Source organism: Malurus melanocephalus, unplaced genomic scaffold, assembly GCF_030028575.1.
Source record: "Malurus melanocephalus ecotype Western Australia unplaced genomic scaffold, MMel_1.1 scaffold_299, whole genome shotgun sequence".
NCBI classification, from domain to species: Eukaryota; Metazoa; Chordata; class Aves; order Passeriformes; family Maluridae; genus Malurus; species Malurus melanocephalus.
The window spans coordinates 497,786-520,079 of NW_026623531.1; the positions used below are offsets into that span (position 1 = coordinate 497,786).

At 38.8% G+C, this 22,294-nt stretch overlaps 1 protein-coding gene across 6 annotated transcripts in view; it reads left to right on the forward strand.

Moving 5' to 3' along the window:
* The window catches only part of USP54 (ubiquitin specific peptidase 54), a 93,433-nt gene that overhangs the window by 61,104 nt on the left and 10,035 nt on the right, over window positions 1-22,294 (forward strand). For 5 of the 6 annotated variants that reach the window (XM_057377099.1, XM_057377100.1, XM_057377098.1 and 2 more), the window contains exons 7-18: window positions 1,089-1,194; window positions 3,105-3,251; window positions 4,614-4,763; window positions 5,985-6,153; window positions 7,407-7,577; window positions 11,594-11,725; window positions 12,010-12,390; window positions 13,417-13,651; window positions 14,416-14,555; window positions 15,592-15,765; window positions 18,648-18,767; window positions 19,914-20,106. In XM_057377099.1, coding sequence (XP_057233082.1) covers window positions 1,089-1,194; window positions 3,105-3,251; window positions 4,614-4,763; window positions 5,985-6,153; window positions 7,407-7,577; window positions 11,594-11,725; window positions 12,010-12,390; window positions 13,417-13,651; window positions 14,416-14,555; window positions 15,592-15,765; window positions 18,648-18,767; window positions 19,914-20,106 — 2,118 coding nt within the window. The remainder of the gene's footprint in view (window positions 1-1,088; window positions 1,195-3,104; window positions 3,252-4,613; window positions 4,764-5,984; window positions 6,154-7,406; window positions 7,578-11,593; window positions 11,726-12,009; window positions 12,391-13,416; window positions 13,652-14,415; window positions 14,556-15,591; window positions 15,766-18,647; window positions 18,768-19,913; window positions 20,107-22,294) is intronic. The other variant, XM_057377103.1, reaches the window with a different exon arrangement.

The following is a 22,294-nucleotide window of genomic DNA, read 5'->3' on the forward strand; positions in this document are numbered from 1 at the left end:
TCTCAGATGAATGTATAGCTGTTGTTTAATCTAGTTAAGGGAGAACTGCCCTGGTCACTGTGACCTTTCGTTGAAGGTGGTGTGCAGATCATGAGCTCCAGGTCTATAGCAGATTGAACTAATGCTGGTCAAGTCTTCTTTGAGTAGATGGCTGCTCAGTTCAAAACTTAATAAATCTGATTGAGGCAGAAATCTGTTATTAGTTTCTGTCTTGAAGTTTTTATTGGGATTATAACCTCTTGTTTTATATTYGGCATGTAAGATATGTAGTTAGAGAGCCTGAAAGAAAAGTCTTGAAAAATGATAGTTGCTCTTCACATGCAGATCTTTGAAAAGGTATCACTTCACCCGTGTAACARGAGTGTAAAGCATCCCCCTTGTGGCTGCTGCCTGCTGTTCCATTGAGTTGTAGTTTTTTATTAGGTTCCAGTAGACACTTTATCAGAATATTATTTATTAGAGAGAGGGGAAAATAGTTACGTAAGTGATAATCAGCATTTTATATGAAATATCACAATAGATCTAAAGTAATGCATTATTTTAAAAGCACTAATACATAGTAATATATTTATTTACCTCTGAAACCATTTTAAGCTTGAACATGCTTTGAGCACTAATATTCTTATGTACATACTGTCATCTTTCTTTAAACTTGGACAGTGAAATACATTGGGTATTGTACTTTTTTTGTAATTTTATTAAGTGTGTGCCTTATTGTGTTACTATTCTGCAGTTGTGCTTATTGAAGAGGGGAGGAAATATTTTTTAAAGCAAATACTTCATTTTGAAACCAAGTATTTATTGAAAAGCTAAAATATTCTTTTAAGATATAAAATTTAAGTGAAACAATCTATTTCTATTTTGAGTTTTACTTGTTTTCTTTATGTAGTATTTTTGCGGCAGATGTAGTAATTCACACATGATTATGTGGATTTTTCTCTACTACAATGTTAAATATAAAAAGTGTTGAGTATTTTAAGTTTTTTAACTTCAACAAAATTTAGGTGAAATGTATACTAGTTTAACATGGGTTTGTGTTTTTATTTTATTATTAAACTTTTGTTTTCCATACTTYGTCTGTACTAAAGCAATCAAGCAATTTGTATGTTGGAGAGGCGAGAGAAACCAACTCCAGATATGTTTGGGGAGCTCCTGCAGAACGCCAGCACTATGGGGGACCTGCGAAATTGTCCAGTGAGTAGCCTTTGTTTTCTTGGGGTGTGAATTCAGTATCTCACAGTTATTCAGTGAAGGAGGGRAAAAATTAGTAATGACAGGTGCTTCTTTGACTAGATACTATTAAGAGCAGGAATAGATGTTTATTTTTTATATGTATCATAAGTACTAGATTTCTAAAGTAAGAGTTTAATATCTTGTTTTGCCTTTTAATAAATACGCAAAAAGACCTATCATCAAACATTTTTACATATTGGTTAGTAGGTAGGGCAGGAAACAGCTGCATAGTTGTTGCTTCCTGTGATGATACTGTTGTTAGGTGCATTACAAATCCCCAGTGAAGCAATACAGGCTCTAATAGGAGGGCTTGTGTGCCTGCTCCCTGGGGCAGTGTAAGTATTTCCATTTTACATGTGGCCCCCTCCCAATTTCTAACTCTGAAACCTTAATTAAAAGTCTCCATTGAAATATGGATTTTTTTTTTATGTTGACAAATAGTGGCTCAGTTATCTAAGTAAAAGAAATGAAGGTATTTTTTCATCATTTAAAAGATGCATATGAGTCCAGCTCTTTAATAACCAAAATGTGTGAAACATAATAGACACTCTTGGTCAGGGGAAACTGCTGTTCGACTGTGAAATAATCAGTTGGATGAAACTGCGTACCAGCATTTGCTGTCCCTTTCTTTTTACACTCAAAAAAATTAGCTATTGAGGTTTACCTAAGTGTGGCCTCAAATTTATACAATGGGAAGCTTTTTATCAGGATGCCATGTTCCTGCTGTCATGCTGAAAATGCTGAAGCAAAGAAGACAATTTGAGAGTAAGATACACAAAACTGCTTGTGCTTTGAATGACCCTTTCAAAACATGTGTGAGTAAAGTCTCAATATTAAAACCTCATATCTACATTTAAACATCAGAGTCCTGCACAGTTTTCTTTCTGTTTTTTTGTTGTTTGTTTTTTTTTTTTAATTTTTCATTTTGTCTCTCACTGGTGGTTGGGACTGAAATTCTGGTTGATTTTTCTAGATTGCTTTGGGCAAGAGATGCTTTGTGATCTCTTCCCTGGTTTTAGTGTCAGAAATTATTATTTCCAATTGAGAACCTGGACTCTGTAGACCAGAGAAACAATTCTTGGTATGAAAATGATTTTCTTTCCCCCTGGAGTCTTGCAGGGGTACCTTTGTCATGTGCCTTAGGGAAAAGGGAATGTTGCAAATGGACTTTGTCATAGTTTTTGTCATGTCCCCCCACACCCCCTTCTGTCTACACCATCCCCAAAAATGCAGTAGTAGTTATTTAAAAAGTAAAAACTGTGAAGAAAAATGAAAACAGGAAATAAGAATCRTAGAACTCCTATGAGTTACTAAAGCAAATCTTATTTTCCTGATCTTCCAGCTGCTGTTCTCATGTTTGTATAAATACTGACCTAACTGTACTGTCTAAGATGGGATGCTTGAGGTACCCTGTGAAATCACTCAAATTTAACAGCAAAGCAGGACTTTGAAACTTTTTCTGGCACTGTCATGTAAAGCATTGGTCTCTGTAAATACAATTTTTAATTTGAGATTCTAATCAAAAGTGACCTTTCTCTCYAGTTCCAAAGAATGTTACTGGGATCTTCCATGTATGCTTGCGTATCTTTTTTAAATAAGCTTATTTTTGTGTTCTGTGTTTTAATCATTATCAGTAGCATGAAGAAGAATCAGCAGTGTTCACTTTAAACATTGAGAATACCAGAGAGTCTTGATAGCACATCTCTTCTGTGACGTGAGAAGCTCTACCTCAGCACTGAGCATGTCTGCTGTGCTTCACCACCTCCTCTTTGGAAGCTGTGCTTCTGAGACTTACACTTGTTAGTGCCTTGCTMTAACATTATAGTAAGAGAAGGATTATATTCAAGGTCTTGTTTTATTTATATCCTCAGAGTAACTGTGGGGAAAAGATCCGKATTCGTCGTGTGCTGATGAACTCGCCACAAATCATCACCATTGGCTTGGTTTGGGACTCAGACCACTCTGATCTGGCTGAGGATGTGATTCACAGTCTGGGAACTTGCCTTAAACTGGGAGATGTGAGTTTTTTGTATTTTGGCACTACCTAGAAAAAGACCCTTTTCCTTCATGGTAGTCTATACTAGCAAATTGGGATAAATACAAAGTCACCAACTTTTACYTTTTTGTTGTCCATAAATAGAGGAAAAGAGAGCAGAACCAAGGCTCTGACCTATCTCTGAAAGCCTTAGAAAAACCTGTGAGCCATATATTCTTCAGTTTGGGAAATGTCTGAATTGTAAAAATACTTKAAGGTGAAAGAAAATTGTGGATTGGGGTTGTGCTATTTCTATGAAAATACATATGTGCTCTTTCATTTTGAAGAACAGAGGTTTATTTCTATTTATTTGGAAGACAAAATGTAGTTTTATGGTCTTCGCACCTCTTTTTTTTTTGACCTTTAGCTCCTCTTTCTGGTGAAGTGTTCATAACACTGGTCATAACATGTAAGAGTTATTTGTAACTGAACAGTCTCTAAGAGGTAGTGGCTGGCACTGTGTGATTGAATGACAGACTGGATTAAATCGGATTCAGAGATTTGTCCCCTGGAGGATTCACTTACTCTACATTAGCTGATGCATTGGARTTGGGGTATACCCAGCTGTAGCTGAGTCTTATTGTAGCATTGAGATGCTACATAAAATAGTTRATGTATATACACGCAATTATGGTTAAAAAATGTATTGTCCAATGCACAGTGTACTAGGATCAGTGTGAGCTGATGGAAATGTGATTATCAAAGTGTGATCTTTGCGTAGTAAAGTACTAGTGCGCTAAAAAATGAGACCTGTGCATTTTAAATTAATAAAATTCAATTAAATTGAAAAGGTGGGTTTTTCTTTTCTGTGTGCTGAATTCTTTTGATGTGCTTCTGTCTTCAGTTGATCTTTTTTGTGTTAGTATCATAAACAGGTCCTTGCTAAATTCTGGATAGCTCTTGCTAAATGCTAGAATAAATGCCCGCTGTTTATTGTCCAAACAGCTTTGTTTCTGCAAAAGTGAATGAATGTTTTAAGCAGTATATGATATAATCAGCAAGCATGACACGGAATAAAATTTTTATAATAGAACCACAATTCTGTAACAGGTATTTTATTACTGTTGTAAATACCATCCTTCAAGTAGACACAGACTCCAAGTCCAGCTCTATTTATGAGCCTCTGGTGAGTTGGTCAGAACCCATATCTGGTGTGTGTGTGTGTGTGTGTGTGTTTGCTTAAACATTGCTTGATTACTTATTTATTGCCTTGGTTTTTCTACCTTTTGAAGTAAAAACCTGACACCTCTGTCATACTTTGTGGTCTTTGAACATAAAACATTATGTAAAATTCTGAGCACTTTATTAATTTCYCCTTTCATTTTTCTTATCTCCCTTCTTGAAGCTCTTCTTCAGAGTAACTGATGACAGAGCAAAACACTCAGAGCTGTATTTGGTGGGAATGATCTGTTACTATGGAAAACATTATTCRACCTTCTTCTTCCAAACTAAAATCCGCAAGTGGATGTACTTTGATGATGCTCACGTCAAAGAGGTGAGMAAAAAATGTTCAAGAAAATAATCAGTTGGAAATTTGTTAGCTGCTTGTGTGTAAATCCATAGTTCTTTTTACCGTTTTAGAGATTTTTTTGCTGGTTTTCCACTCAGGATTCACAGATTTGTTACTCCTTTTTTTCTCAGCAAAGTGAAGTATTTTCAAAAACATAGCAGAAATCACAGAAGCCCTATTCTTAGTTCTCTTCTGTTGGCTCTCAGTCTTTTTTTTACCTTGTTTAAAAACCTACAGTTTGCTTGGGCATACAGCTAACACATTTCTCTTTTCCTTGCTGATAAGAGTGCAGCTATTTAGTGCCTGTGTTTGGACTCTGCTGAAGTGTCTACATGCCAGTCTTCCCTAGTGCTTGCTTCCAACAACAAATTTTCTGCTTCTTCTGTYAGTGCTTTTTTTCAGYCTTTTCACCAAGCGTGAGGTCCTTKACATGAAAGAAACCAGTGCTGGGATCTTGGCATGACATTATAACCCATTRGTTTGTTTTGCATTATTTCATACCACTCTCTTTTTTTCCTTCCAGTCATGGAATCACAAAGGTGAGAGAGGAAATTTTTTTCCTGTAGTGAAGCCAAACACAGTCTCAAAGGGAGAAAATTCTGATGCATTTGTTCAGTCACACTTTTCTGCAGAAAAGTTTTGGCAGGGATGGGTACTGCAGTGCTTTAGTAGACCACTCATGTATGGAGCAAATTTGTGGAGCAAATGTTCACTGTATCAGGTGAAACCTGTATTAGTACATGGGGAAGATTTATGTGAATGAAGTGCCTGGCCTATCAATCCTTGCAGATAGTCTGTCACAGCAGAAATATTTACACTGAAATATTTGGCTTTGACTTGAATTTACTGTCCTGATAGCTTTTATTGTTCATTTTATTCATTAACAAATTCTTTTTGGTTGTTGCAAAGTTAGAACATCTCAGAGGGTGAAAAGTTTTTTATGGAAAAAAATTTGAAAGGAAAGGATTATTTTYGTAGTTGTATTTTTAGCATGAATTGTAATCTGTTCATAGGTGAATGCCTTGTTTTTAGCTTGGTTAAATTCAAGAGCTTTCTTGCTGAGTCCAGGTCAATGCTGACTATAGAAAGAGTTAATGTCAGTGGAAAATAAAACTGTGAAAGAATTGCAACAGAGGAAAAGAGAACTTACTATAGCAAATGATGACAGAAAGATTTTCTTGGTTTTCTTTTTGGTTGTCAATTCAGATTGGTCCAAAATGGAAAGATGTTGTGACAAAGTGCATTAAGGGTCACTATCAGCCTTTGCTGCTGCTCTATGCGGATCCAAGAGGAACTCCAGTGTCAACACAAGACTTGCCCCCTCAGGTGGATTTACAGCAATACAGCAGGACTTGCTATGACAGCGAGGACTCGGGTAAGCAGTGTGTGCTTTGTGCTTGTACCTTCGTGCTGAAATGTGGCACGTGAAACGCTTTTCTTCTTTTGAGGGTATTATTGTCAGCAGGGGTCCTTGTTGCTTGTTAAAGMTGATGAGAATTCTGAGGAGGATTTTCATTGTTTCATCTGTGAACTCCTGTTCTTGGTCTGAGACTGATGATTGTTTGGGTAGCAATCTTCCGAAAATGTTTGGAGAAAGAAACTGGGGGTGGAAAAAAAAAAGTGAAGGACCTGGTGTGGTGCAGATGTAGAAAAGGAGCACTACTGATGACTTCAATGATTGAAGTTTCTGACTTGAAAAGTTCTAAGCCATCCTTAAATGGGCTATTTACAGCAGGACTTGTGCTCACCAAAAATGTGAAGTGCCCTCAGGCTCAGTGTTTGCAGTTAAACATAAGAATGGCTTCCTTCTTTGTTATATTTTTTCTTCTTTAATTTTTCCACTGTGAAATGAGTATGAAACTCATGTCCTGTGTATTAAGGAGTGTATACTTCACATACGTAAAACGACCAACAGTCTTCAAACTGTTCACTTTTTTACTTTCCTGTACTAAAAGTGGAGAGAGGAGATTGCCTTTTCACCTCCTTTAATGAGTTCAGGAATTGGTGTAGTTAAACTTCATCATGGTGCTTCATACTTTACAGTAGGGGATCAATGCTGGCTTCTTAAGAAGGAGAAGGTTACTTTGCTTTAGATAAAAGTATTTCAGTAAAAAGTTTATTCTAGATAAGCTTTTGCTTCATAATAGATAAAACCTGTTAATTATTATGATATGATAATCTTATTATCCTTAATTGATTACTTAATATTTCATATTTGAGTAATTTTTTTACTTTCCCTGAAGCAGCGTGTTTCRTCTTGTAGTTGTTCTCAACTGTGTTGAAAACTAACAATATTTTCAGTATGGTACTAATGTGTACTTTCAGCCCAATGGATGTAGTTTAATTTTACATGTTAAAAGGATTTGATATTTTTGGAGTTACCAAAGAGAAAGACAGGAAGAAAGGAAGAGGTTTTCAGAGGGAGTGACACTCTCTCCCAGCTTGCAAAGGAGCAGACCTTTTCCATAATCTCTAGTGTCCTTGCATCTGCATTATTATCTTTGGTTTTTCTGTTAATTTCTACATAGTTGCCCATCTTCTCTTTTTTTTTAGCCTTTCTTGACTTTCATAATAGCTGAAAAAGATTGAAATTTGACATGGCTTCCTTGACATTTCTTTCTTCCCCAGGGAGAGAACCTTCCATCTCGAGTGATACCAGGACAGATTCCTCTACAGAGAGCTATCCTTACAAACAGGCACACCATGAATCTGTGGTCAGTCACTTCTCCTCTGACTCCCAGGGGACAGTGATCTACAATGTGGAGAATGATGCAGCTTCACAAAGCAGCAGGGACACAGGTAGCAGAGGCCATTACATCTGTGTGATTATTGTCATTAGATAAGATGACTGCTGTGGTTTCTAGTAAAAAATACCTCTCAATATACACATAACCTATAATAGAAGAGTAAACAGTGTTTAATATCCTAAATTTTTAATCTGTAGTGAACTGTTGGCATTTCACCAAAAATAGCATGATTTAAAGGTCTTGTTGGGTTTTGTGGATTTGTATCTAGCAGACAGGAATTTACAGATTTGTTTTTCTGTTAGGCACAGTACTGCCTGCTCTCTTTGTTACACTATTCTGTGAGCTGGAGTCTGGACAACCCCACCCCGTTGTAGGGTTTGATAAGTGTCGTGTGTGCTGCTTACTCATCTACAGGCAGTTACTCAATTTCAGGAGTTGCAGCTATCTGGGAAAGGYGCTTTCATCACCAGAATCCCTCATACTTGGGAACGAAGGACTTTGTGTGTATGTGGGTGTTGGTAGTGTTTGCTGCACCAGTGAGGAGCATAAGATAATGTCCTGCCTGTGCTATGAAAGCAAGTTAAGCTGGAATATGCAGTGAGAAGACAATCTGTATATATGTTCCTTTGGGCAGCTGAACTGTCTCTCTGAACATTCTTGAGTTGAAAAGAGGTTAACTGGAAGTCTGAACACTTGATCACCTCAATTATTCATGGCCAGTGACCACAGTCAGCCTGTTTCTGCTTACAGTAGCTTCTAACATCACTTCTAAAAAAGTAGTGCGTAAGCTACGGTCAGAMTTCTCTGGCATCAGAAATAAGATCTGCTATATCTGTTTGGAAAGTTATTTTATTGTGCCTTAAATAGGTTTTCTAAGAAGACCTGAGAGTTAAATCAGCAGCTGTTRGTAGCGCCAGAGTGTCAAAGCTGTCACACCACTTTGGACTTTGTAAAATTGTTGCTCTCTTGTATCATCACTGGTTCATTTGAAACAATCTGTGGTATGTCAAAATCTGAAAGAAAGGTTTAAAGTTCATTTTATTCAGTATTCTTGCATTCATCATCAGAGGTCCAAGAAACTGAATGTGTGAGAACTGTAAAATTCACAAGGTAGCCCAACAGTCCTTTTAATATTTTAGTGAATTCCTAATTCTGTAGGGATCAGTGATGGTCTTAGGTAGGGTGTGAGAAAGAAAAGAAAGTTGGAACAGAAATTGAGTGATGAGGATACAAAATGTGTGTTTGTCTTCAGAGTACAAAGAAGACAGAATTGAAAGTGCTAGTAGTATTTTATTTAAATAGTCTGCCAAAATGGCACAGAATTTATTGGATTAGGTTCCTGCCTGCAAAACTTGCCATGCAGAAGTGAGCAGCAAAGGAGAGTAAGGGGCATGGTCGCAAGCATTGTAAGCATGAAGTTCAGCATGTAACCTTTTGTTCTGTCATTTTTGGTGACTTTGTCCTTTTCTTTTTCTTTCTTCTCCTACTGATTCTATCCTGTGTTATTCCCTTCATCTTAGCCCATCTCTCCACCTAAATTCAGTTGTCCTTATCTTCCCTGATTCAGCCTTAGCTATTGTCAGTCTGTCCCCTTAGCTAGCTACTTGTCTGGGCATTTCCCCTCTTTTTTCACCTACCCACAACCTTTCCAAAAAAAGTCAGTCTGCCAACTAATACAGCTGCTCAGTCATCAAATGCTGATCCGTGGGGCTATAAAGAAGCCATCCACATTGACTTGTCAACTGAATCGTTCTGGGCAAGAGCAGGATTCTTCATTTAATGGCCAATTGCCCACTACTCCAGCCCAGAAAATTATGGACCCTATCCCATATCATCCTCCGGGGAAGGAGCACCATTGGGTTGTATGACCTCAGGCTCCTGGGTACTTCAGAATGGGGCCAGGAGAGTGGCTGCATAAGCCCTCTCTTTGCTCCTACCAACCTCTGCTGCTGAGAAAAATGTGCGTATTCTTGGTGCCCTACTCATGCAACTGAGATTTCAGGGGGAGGGAGTAGGGGATGTTTTGTCTTAATTCATTTTGATTTCATTTTCTTCTCTAACATGTTCTTAGACACACACATAACTCCTGCAAAACCAAACTTTTCCTTTGAATTCTTTTGAAAACAAGCTGTTTGCTTGTGAAGCCATCCCAAGTCTGGAAGATGAAGTATTTAAGTGATACATTCATCAAGAGACACCTTTCAAGTATATTGTTAGGCACTCAGAAGTCCGGGCTTGTTATTTTAGTGAATTTTGAAAAGTGAATGTTAAGCATTAATTTATATTCTTGGGATTTTAATTCCTATATTCACACATTATGTTGCATTTAGTCTTTGTTTCAGAGTGTCCAAATAAAGACAAAAAAGCCTGGGTCCTGCAGACTTCTGATTCTTGACATCTCCTCTGTGGCTATTAAATGTCTGATGACAGTGCGGCAATATTTGCGATCTTTGGAAGCGGGGAAAATACTAATGCAAAGCTAGCAGCCCTAATCCTAAAAGGGCTTTATTCTATGCAAACACCAAGATAGTGCTTATAGCAGTAAATATTGTCAAATAGTTTCTCTTAGTAGTTGAAGAATGCTGACCAGCAATCCATATCAGATTGGAATGTTTAACTATTAGAGAAGTTGTGCATACTGAAATGAAACAAAAGTCTCTTCTGTCTTGAGGGGAGCCACTACAAGGTATAAGATATACTGCTCTTGAAGTTCCTAAAAGATATGTTGCAGCCCATGCTATAAAGGAAATTAAAAAAWCCCTCCAAAGCACAGACTCATGTTCAGTCACCAAAATGCTATACATCTTCTGTCTTCATTGCCAGCATTCCTTTTTTGCTTCCTTAATTTCTTTTACACAGTCGGCTTGTTTCTAAAAAATTTGGCCACAAAACTTGCTTTGCAAATGAAAAGCAAAACAAGCCTTGTGTAGCTTGCTTTTTATTGTTTCAATTCCTTCACACGAATTTATTTTAAAATCTTAGTAGAATTGTAGTTTCAGTTWATTGGTTTAACTGTTGAAGGTACAATTTTGTATGTAAAATCTGCTTTAAATGTTGATTTTTATGCTAATCTCTAGAGAAGGGAGAAGGCTCAGGAGGGCCAGGTTTGTAGTCTGGGGGCTGTTAGGCTACTATTTGCTAGTAGGAATTTTTGTTTTCTGTCATCCTATGCAAGGTAAAAATTTGTGATATAAAGGCTAGAAAAAAGTCTTTGTATCTTATTCATAAATTCCCTTCTTATCCTGCATCTCTGCTTGGGACTACTCACGTGAGTAAAGCCATGCGTGTGTTTGTGCTTGCAGGTTTAGGACTGTGAATGTGTGAGAACTATAAAATTAAGCAAAGGCAATACAGAAAACCTGAGATGTAAATAGCCTTAATTCACATTTGATGTGAGGAAATGGGGAGTAAATTGTGTTCAAGAGAAAATACTGACACTCAGACACTTAAGCTGTAGTAAGGGAATGTTGTGTGTCAGTTCATTCATGTTCATGGTTTGTGCATGTGCTCTTAGCTTGTGGCAGATGTGAATTAGCTGGCTTGGCCCTTGAGAGCCAAGTGAGGCTTCTTCACTGTAGACTAGACTAACTCAGATTACTTAGTGATTGCTACAGGCAAAGAGAGTGTAGATGGATCGTTAGTACAGAGCAGATGCTGATGTGCAGTAATTTATTATTAGATGGTAGCTTGTTCGTGTGTTTGAGTCTTTATTCAACAGAGTAATGTCTAGCAAGATGTCCTCAGGAGTTTCATGTTCATGGTCATTAAAACTGACAGCAAGAAAGAGTGGTGTCCTTAGACTATTAGAAGACAAGGCAGAGTCAATCTTTTCCTTGGCCTGTGGATAAGCTGTCATTAAGCAGAGTCTTTGGAGGGGCTGTGTTGTTCTTGTATGACCTTAAAAATTGAACATCCTCTCCAAGACAAAACCAAAAAYTTACAGGTACTTGCCAGTTAGCAGTGGAGTGTCTGCAGCTCCTAAGGAGCAAGAGAGTCCTGCTGCTCTTAGCGCAGTGAGCACTTGATCTGAAGGCTCTTGTCATCTCTGCTGTGTTCTTCCCCTTTCAGGCCACCTGACTGACAGTGAGTGCAATCAGAGGCATGTTTCAAAGAAGAGCTCGCTGGCAGACCGCAAGAGGAGTTCTAGCCGGTCTCGGCGGAAAGGAGATGAGGCTCAGTCATCAGGATACCATAGTGAAGGCAAGAGATGTTACTTTCTTTTAAATATCAATATCTTTCTGAATGTTTTTAATATTCTTGTTGTGTACATGAGCATTTCCCTCATAATTTCTTCCATCTCTGTCTTTATTTAGTCCTCTCTTTGGTTTTTGGTGTTTTGTTCTCTTTTGGTTTGTTTGTTTGGGGACTGTTGTTTTTTTAATTATAATTTTGTTGTTTTGGATTGCACTTTTCAAAGTCTGCAAGTGGGGCTGCTAGTTTAATTGAAGTTATTTTTGTGGCTTTTGTGTCTCTGTAAACTGCAGGAGAAACCTTAAAGGAGAAACAAGCCCCCAGAACTGCCCCCAAACCATCCAGCAGCACCAGCAGGCTGAGGGAATTTAAAGAGACAGTGAGCAATATGATCCACAGCAGACCACAGCAGGTTTCTCAAACCGTCCAGACTTCCCCTCGTGGAGGGAGTAGCGTGGATCAGGCAGAAACACGACCCTCAAAAAGCCTGTCTGCACACACTCGAGACTGGGAAGTGGAGAGTACCAGCAGCGAGTCTAAATCCAGTTCATCTAGCAGGTACCGGCCAACGTGGAGACCCAAAAGAGAATCTCTGAATATAGACAGCATCTTCAGTAAAGACAAGAGGAAACATTGTGGCTACACTCAGCTTAGCCCTTTCTCCGAAGAAGCAGGTAAGAGCTTGAGATTTATTTCAGAATGTGTGGGAAGTGAAATTTTGAACATGAAATTTAGGTCAGTGGTGAGTCATGTCTGTGAAAACTAATTCCTGTGTGGGTATTCATACTGCATGTATGATAACTGATTTCTGTATGCTGCCTTTTCTGTCTAATGGAATAATAAGGGAAATATTACCATCTCCCCTGCTTAAATGGACACAGGCTATACGGCTAAATGTCTGAAGTTCGTCCTTTTGTATTGCCCTGGTTTTTCTTCTGGCTCACCATGGTATTTTTACTTGATGGTTCAAAGTATGGTGCAGAAAGTACTTTGTGTATCAGTACAGAGTTCTTATTGTGAGGATAAGAGCCTGGAAGCTAGTGATGATTTATGTGGGAATATTTTACACCTTAGAAGCTGTGCAGCATTTACATGGAGACGTTGTCCTCAGCTTTGCTGGTTTTGACAGTTGAAAATAATTGGGAGGCATAAAGGAATATGTATAGGGAAGTTGAAGAGAACACAGCTCCAGGGAAGGAAGGGAAATCAAACAAGAATTAGATAGAAAGACAGGGAAATGTGTGAGGAAGAATTTAAAAAGCCCAAGTTTTCCTGTCCTCTATATAAGCTGGAATAAATGATAAATAGCAAAATAAACAATGTAAAGAAAAGGKTTTTTTTCAATGATTTGAAATAGATATGACAGAGTGCTGGAAATACAATTGACTACTGTAAAATTACCTTGTACAAATGCAAGCTATTATGGGGAGGAAAGGATTTTCATTACAGGCGCAATTATCTTAGGAGGAATATGGTAAGTTATACTAAAGGGGAAAGATTCAAAGATGAATTGGTTGAACTGGTTATTGCGAAGTATTGCTAGGAAAGCTGTAAAAGTGTTGGATTTTTCTTGCTTAATATTGCAAGTTTTACACTAAATTAAGGATGGTGCTTCTGGTTTAACCATAGCTGAGAAGCTAACATGCTGCTGGTACTGAAGCTTATATCTTCTACCAAGCTATATTGTTTTATCTTGACAGGTAAAGAACTTACTGAGAATGAGGTGAAGGACCACGCTGTTCACGACACGAGGTCAAGCCAGTCAAATGTCAGATACAAGCGTGGTGTGCTGGGCCGGGGCACCCAGCACCATATGGCAGATCAGCATCCTCATCTAATACAGAGGATGGAGTCTGGCTACGAGAGCAGTGAGCGCAACAGCAACAGCCCAGTGAGTCTGGACATGCCCTTGTCTGAAAGCTCAAGCACCCACAGGTAATTGCAGCAAACTTTGTTTGGCATGACTGATGTCTTGATTTCTTGTTACGTAATGGTGTAGAACATTTTGCAAGGCAGTGGTCCTAGTTTGAAATACAGCTGCATTGGGACAGGTGAAAAATAGTAGGGAAATGAGAGCCTRTTCTTTTCAGTGTATTGATAACTTMYYKYYAGTGAGAAGASAAAAAAATGGGGCTYRGTTGAGTGAGAAATATTGTCTGAAGTGATTCATCTGAAATAGTTGTAGCCTTAGTCTGTAGTTTTAAACCACAGTTTGTACTTTGAGTAGCTCATAGTCCTTTTTGTTTCAATTAAACCATTGATTCATGGACACCTTGTACAAAATGAGAAATCAATAGTCTTGYATAGAAATTTGTGTTTCAGACATACTTGCAGTATTTGTATGTAAAAACAAATAGCACAATGTGTTTTCCTTCCTTGATTTAGGAAGCTTCAGGTARCCACAAACTKGCACTGTTTATGGCCAGAACTGTAGATTTTCAGCTGTAAGAATCGATTCTGAACAATTCTGGGACCACAATTATAATATKTATTGCATAATCTTATGGAGGAGAATAGAATTACTGTCCTCCTTGTTAACTTCCTCTTTCCCTGTTTCTCCCAAGATTTTCTTACGGTAGACCTAATTTAAAAATAAAATAAAATGCCAGTGTRTGTTTGTGTGGATACGAAAAAGGTAGATACAATTTCTCCTTTAGAGATTAGTCAAATGGTAAACTGTAATTACTCTCTTCTTGGAGGGATGTTCATATGAAGCGACCGAGTGCATTTGTTCCYGCTTGGCGTAACATCCCGAAGTCTCACAGTAGCAGCATCTTGGAAGTGGAGTCTGCTTCATCAATTGGGAGCTGGACAAACAGCCCACACACCATTGGAAATGGTAAGATACACTTTGTAGGGGTGGTTGTGCAAGGTAAAATTGTATTGGAGTTGTTCTTCACTTTCTGGATGTTTATGTTCATGGGGAAATTATAAGGAAAGGGTAAAGAGATTCTGAGGAACATAACAGTTTTACAAGAAACCRTTATAAGATTTACCTGAAGGAATTGGAAAAAGCCTTCTTTGGAATATTCCTTCGATTTAATTGTTCTGCCATCTCTTTTGTGTATTGACTTACCTGACAAAATAAAGCTATTTTTCCTATTCTTTCTTATAACTCAGTATTCAGCCATTGGTCAAAAATACCCTCCCAAGCATAACTCATAACTTAGTAGAGTCCTGAAAACAAGCTTGTAATTCTATACAAAATTCAAAAYTGTCACAACTGTGAATGTTTTTTTACAAGATGTTTGGGCTGAGGCAAAGCTTTTCTGCTAATGTCACATTTTGAGACGTGCTTTATTCCAGAGAGTCTGGGGAAGGGAAAGGCAGGAGGGGAGACACTTTCTGAGTACTGGTAATCGTTGAACTGAGAATGACAGCTGATGGATTTCTGTTGTGTAAGATACTGATATGCTTTATGTTCCTTCCATTTTCATCCGTTTTATGCAGTTAGATGAGAAACATCTCACTTGGAATCCATTTAACTTTCAAATGCTAGTGATCTGACTAATTTGACATAGCATTATTTACAAATTAAAACACAGTAAGAAGCCTCAAGATTTCATCATCATCTTAGGGTCATTTCTTCCAGTGGTTCTCCCTGTTCCATCTGCTCTTTTCCTGGGTCGGTGAATCCAGGGTTAGGCTGTGCTGCAGGAGAGCTTGAAGCACTGCTGTGTTGGSTGGGGTTTATAAGTAAAATTTAGAAATTGAACAAAGGAAAATTTATGTTGTAAAATTCTGTGGTCTTTGCTTTGTCAGACTATTATTTTCTAATGTTAATTTTATTCTCCATTAATACTWCTTTGTCTTTCAAGGGATACTCTAAGAGATGTAGCTAGCAAAAAAGTTTGGTTGGTTTGTTTGTTTTGAAGGTGGAGACATCTTTGTTCCTTTAAAGAGTGAGCTGGATGAATTGCAAGAAGAGGTGGCAAGGAGAGCCCATGAGCAAGAACTGCGCAGAAAGAGAGAAAAGGAAATGGAGGCAGCAATAGGCTTTAATCCCCGTCCCAGCAGGTTCATGGATCTAGATGAACTGCAGAATCAGGGTAACCTTTTGAATGCCACGTTTTGCAGGATGGTAGTGCTGAAGCTTTTTAACATTTGAATGTAATTTCCTGTTTTAATTCTGTGTGTGTCTCTCTCGCCGCATCCACCTCCCCATTATAATTTTGTACCTTCAGGTGATGAAATATCATCCATTTCAAACCTGTGGAAAGTGAAAAAACTGATATTGTGAACAAATTTCTTCTTAAATGAGAAAACAAAGTAATGTAGAGGTATTCTTAGTATATCTGCATCTTTCCATTTTTACAATGATATACATTGTTAATAGTATGATATCTAGATTTAGCTGTAAGCCTTTARCCAGCATCTTGGAATGAGCAGGGCTGTTTCTACTTTTCAGGCATCTTAGCTTCACCCACAGCAGAGGTTGTTCATGTTGTTCTGTTTCTGATTGATTTTARTACCTTTTCAGCCCTACACAATTCTGCTCGTCCCTGCTCTTGTGCTTTCCAGTTTGTCTCCCTGCCCAGCTGTGCACCCCCAGGGGTGGCAAGGGGATAAGTGCTCTGGCTGGATCTAATTGAAAATCCGAGCTGGGTTTGGGTTRTATAGCTTTTCTAGGGAAAAAGAATTTTTAAAAAAATAAAAGCCAAATTTGAAGTTTGGTTGTGTTTTCCAAGGCTCCTCATCTTTCTGGCAGGAGATGGCAGCAAAAGAGGTTTAATTGAAGGGTGCAGCTGTAGCAGAGGGAAGATGACAGGATTCACATGTAATACCGTTGTTTTAGCCCTGAATTTCCATCAGCCAGTAGGGGGATTCAGGAGGAAGGTGGGATAAAATGCACTGACTCAGTCAAGAGTGAACCCTGAAACATACTGTAACACCTAACTGGGGGTCACTGGAGGGTGAGCAGAGCCAGGAGAGGTGAACACCTGGGCTCTGGTCTAAGGAATGTCTGCATGATCAGGGCAATCCTGCCATGGCATCCTGTGATTGCCAGGCCTCCTGGCATCTSCGTGCTGCTTCCTCTAACCTGATGTAGAAAAGAGTTGAGGTTCCTGGTTTGCTGCTCAAGGAGGAAGGAGAGGGACAGCCCACAGCAGCACCARTTCTGGACACAATCCTGATGGTGCTGTGCACCCTACAGTCATGCCAATTGCTCAGCAGCAGCCAGAATGACTCTGTGCCAATGGCAGCTGAATAACATGATCTCCATGAGAATGTTTTACTGACCATCAGTTACGCTTTACTGTCCTATTATGCCCTGCTGTTAACCAAGAGAAAAACTCTGATGTACCAGAGTAGATGGATTTCTTTTTTATTAGTACAGTGTTTACTTCTGCAACACAAATGCTAATGATTTAAAAATTGAAAAGTAAACCTCTGTTGCTGAGCATGTTGTCTTCTCTGCTTCTCCTGCACGAAAGAAAATAGCATATTCTCCAGTATATTACCCCTGGTTTTGATCTCTTCTATTAGTTGGTAGCAGCAAAGTTTGCTTAGCTTTTCTTTGTTAAAAACAAGGTAAACTAGACTAATGCTTACTCAAAAAAGAATTCAGTAGAATGTTTGAGGAGTTCAGATGCATTGACTTAAGATCTAGAAAAGCCTCTGTTTTATTCCTTTTAAGTCTTTCTCCACCCCAATCAGAGATACAATAGCTTAACATTAACAGACTGCTTGACTGCCTGGAAGGCTTGCTTGTGTGCAGAACTCCAGAACACTTGTGACTCATTTTCCCCTCAAGTAAACTGCTAAATTCATGCAAAGAAAGCTAACTTTAGTGTTCTGCCCTTGATTGCAAGCCTCAGTTGCCTTGATTTTGAAACTGAATGTGCTGCTTGATTAACTCATTGCTCTAACAACTCACTTCTCTCTCCAGTACTAGCTTTTCATGCAGGTTCTTTGGGATTTATATGAAGTTTTTATTTACATCTGTTCACAGGGGTGTTGGGGAGCAGGGCAGGCCATAGTATGTGTTATGCAGATTGAGACAATGTAATTAATTGTTGGCTGATAAAGAAAGAAAAAAGTCAATTTGCAGTTTCTGTTTTCCCTGCTTCATTTGAATGTTTACATTTTAGTGCATAATTTGCATAATGCCTGGTAGGTGACACCAAATAGTKTGGGCATTTTTTCCTCTCAGAAATGCATGTTATGATGCCAGGATGCYGGGTTTTTTTGTGTCCAAAGATGATTTATCCTTCTCTTCTCCAGYACTGTTTTCTAAACTGTTGCAAGAAGAATTCTTGACAGTTGTCCCTTTCTTCTCAGTTCATACATCTTGTTTTTCAAGCTACAAGGCTGTTGAGTTTTTGTATTCTGTATGTTACTTACAGCAGTTAGGTGTATGTACTGAGCTGGTTATATAAGTATTTCATGCAGGTATTTATGTTCACAYTCACGTCCGAGTTTTCTTCCCCAGACACATTAGTTGTTTCAGTTTGTTCCTATTTTGATGAAAAAGAGACTGATGGGTTTTGTCAGGAAACTTAACGTACAATGAGAAAACCTGGATCCACTGTATTTCTTTTACTKATACATTTTGGTTTAGATTTGATTCTAAATTTAGTTTAATTCCTACTTGACAGGTTATTTGAACTGACTCTGTGATATGTCCGTACCATCTTTTGTACTGATTCAAAGCGTTGAAAAAGATAGAATAAGCCCTTACAACTCTTTCAACCAAAGAAAATTTGAGGGAAAAAATCCATTTCACGTTGTTTTATTGTGTGGATGTTGGGTGTGTCAGGGTGCTCAAGATGTATTTCTGCTTAGGGAGGGTTAGGTGGTGCAGGCTGGGATGTGCACAGCCTCTACAAGAACCCGCATGTGAAAGGATTTGCCGGTCACAAATGGGCTGAGGGTAAGTGAGGGTTCTGCAATGAATGAAACCAAAATGAAGGGTGCTGCCCCTTTGCAGGGAGGAGTGATGGCTTTGAGAAGTCGATGCAGGAGGCAGATTCAATCTTTGAAGAGTCCCTGAATCAGGAGCAGAAGGGGGATTGTGCTGCAGCTTTGGCTCTCTGTAACGAAGCTATATGTAAGTAACCTTAACCGCCTGAGCTACTGCGCTTTGACTGTGTACTAATACAGAACAGAGTCTGAAATGCTAAATCACATTAAGTGGTCAGGTAGTAMAGTGGGAATCTGGCTGATCTTTAGGAACATGCAGATAGACAGAGTTTCTCATTTTTRTAAGCATTCCCATTTGGGGATTTTAGTCCTGTTCCTCTTCATCTCTCCTTTTTCATGTTTGCGTTCATTTTGTTGTTCTCGCCAGTGCTAAGGTAGTAAAAGCACTGGGGTGCTGATGWACCCTTTTTGGTGCTCTATGGTGTGTTTCAGCAAGCACCCTGGTAGGTGGTTCCCCTTGCCAGTTGGTCCTTAAAATTTTTCCCCATTTGGCAGGCCAAATTGCAAAGGCCATTAAGCTCCTCTGTTTTTCAYGGAGGGTGTAGCATAGGAAGAAAATGGTAGCCCACTCTTGAGTCCTCTGGGTTAGCAGGAGTGAACTATGCTGTACTTTAACTTCCATGAAGAAAAAAGCATTAGGACATCGAAGTGCTTAAATGCATTGTGACCTTTGAGAATGTGTGCTATGTGATTTCATTTTATTTTTGGTGTTTTTCCATTATGACTGGCTGGCTGTCTCACCCCATGCTCCCCTCTGTCTGTGTGGAATGGCTGCAGACAGGGTGGGTAGCTCCTGTGCTGTTTGCATTTAGGAATTGGCTTTTATGGACTGCAGAATTAAAGGGTGCAGCATACAACTGTGGTGGAAACTCTGTTAGCTTCCATTCCAGCAAGGAATCTCAAATCCCAGCTGGATATTCCTGCACATAAAAAGAGTCCGAAGTATGGAGGATTCAGGTGAAGAGTAGTTGACAGAATGAAATATCATTGTGGTAGGGTTAGAAAGAGCTTCTGTGTAGGGATGAGAAAATGGGCTAAAACAAGGATTTTTTTCAAATTTTATTTTGGTTTGGTTTCAATTAATGTGTTTGTACCCCTGGCTAAGCTGAATGTGCATTAATAGAAACAGTAGCATCCTTGTGAATTCTTTTGTGGCAGTATTTGCATGGTCCATGTTTTTTGTTCCTGCTGCATCTTTTTCCTTTTTTTTTTCTTTTTCAATTTTATTCCTTTTTTCTGTTTGTTTTCTGCTATGTTTTCTTTTGCATTTTAGCTAAACTAAGACTTGCCATGCATGATGCCAGCGCTAGCACTCACAGCAGAGCCCTAGTCGATAAGAAGCTGCAAATCAGTATCCGAAAAGCSCGAAGCCTCCAGGATCGCATGCAGCACCAACAGCCACCGCAGCCGCTGCCTCCGCCAGCCTGCCACCCACCACAGGGCGGCACCATGGCCCAGTCTACAAGGTAGTGCGAGTCCCTCACTGGCCCCGGAGCCGGGCTGCATCTGCAAGCAGTGCAGTCTGGAAACAAAAAGCAAACTATGTATATATTTCCCCGGATAGTCCAAGTCCTACTGTGTTACACCCTCTTCTTTTCTTCTCTAGATTAAATCCTATTATAAAACAGTCAATTACCCCATTTTCCTCCTCCCCACCACCCTTTCCCCAGTCTGTATAGAAAAGTCCAATGTGCACGTGTTCAAAATGTGATCTGTGACAGAGAATTGTAGCAGTCAGTACCTGGCAGCATTGATGTCTCATGCACCAAGGGAAAAATACAACCAACAATAATCTGGATAAAAGAATGGGGTGTGTTAGGATRAAATGTGACTGTTCATAAGCAGGAGCAGTTTCAGGACTCGGTCAGTAAAAGACTATACTACAGTAAAAATCTTGCTATAGTTGCTTTTATATTGGGAACATCRGCCAGTGTGTTTAGTGCTCTGTAGTTTGAAAATTGTCAAGTACACTGATCTTTTCTTTCTAGACCACTTCTCTAGTGGTGCACTGGTACAACTCTTGAATCCAGATCCTGATCCTGTCACCTTGACTACTCCATCATTCTTCATTTTCTTTCTGTGCTTCCCAGCATCCCGTAGCCTGGCTTACCAGCACTCCTCAGTGTCTYTTCATGATTCTTTCTTCCATACTGACTTTAACTACAGCATAATTAACTCTCTGCTATAAYTGATCCTTTCTTCCTACCCTCTTTAGCATGCAGCTTAATCCTCCTTTCTTCCCATGCCATTCCCTCCTAGCACTAGACCATCCCTATCCAATTTTTAGGCTATTTCTTCAACTGTTATTTTTTTCCCTCTCCCCTTTCTTACATGTTGTAATATCAGAAGCTTAGATAAAATCTCGGATGAGAATCCTTTTTATGTTCCTTTCTGTAAAATGTCATGTACAGCTATATACAAACCCAGTTAATTTGCACGCCTGCCAGGCTATAGTTCATAACGTTCTTTTCTTTTCTTGCAGTACCTGAATTACATGTAATGAAAGCTGATCTTTTTGTCAATCAGGGGTCCATTAAATCCTCTTTCACAGGAGAAATGCAGACTCACATAGGCATTTTGGCAAATTCTAAGAAAATGAAAGACACTTTCTTAACTAGTTTTGTTAATGCTAAACTTGCTCACTGCTGCTCTGTGAAGAGCATTACTTCTGCAAAAAGTTATATCCAACCAAATGTTAACATTTCAGCCAATGAAAACAAAACCCTATTCATAGCCAGAGATCTGTACTCCAGCTTTGATGCAAATAATATAGTAGACATTACAAAGTGTGCAATTCATCATAAATAATGTTGTTTTGCTATACACATCAACCAGGTCTTCATGGTAACTTTCCTTTCCTGCATCTCAAGGAAGAAACAAAGCACTGATCTTACAGTTGCCTTAAGTTTTCCGCTGGAGCTGATGTAGTCTGTTGTTTTCTCATAGGCAATGGACTTAGTACTGTTTGACCTGTCTGTATATTAAAATGCTAACTGAATGCAGAAAAATGCYAGGGACATATATGACCCAAGAATATAACTGTCTTGCACTGGTACATAAAAGGATGAATTATTTGCTAGCAGTATGCTTAGGATACAAATCATTGCAGAATAATAGTTACATATTTAACTTGAACTTTACTTAACATTTTGGATAAATATCTCAAAAATGAGAATATAAAGATACAAGAAAAATTTCAGCCTGTTCCTTCCATTTGTCAAGTTGTTCTTCATGGAGTTGCTTGGAGAGAGGGGGCTTTACAGAAACACTGTCAGTTCATGTGCAGATCCCAAACATGTCCAGAATATTTTAAAAGATAACTAAGATGCTGCTGTTGAAAACAGTTACTTTATTTTATATTAATGTTATTTTTACCATTCTTAACAGTTATCCCTACTCATGTACTCAATGTGCTGGTTGAAATGCCTCTGGTGCTGTACAAGAGTACTTCATATAGAGCCTAATTGTAGCRAAGTACTCTTAAAAATATGAAATGGGTTCAGTTGGATTGTTAGAGTAGGAAAACAAAGTTAGAGGCAAAGGACTAGCATGTATGTGTCTAGTGAATAAATGCCGAGTCTTTATCCGAATACAGTGAGCTAAGTGTGTTGAGCTGTATGTCACTTAGCGCAAGGTCTGTACCCTAGGGATAAA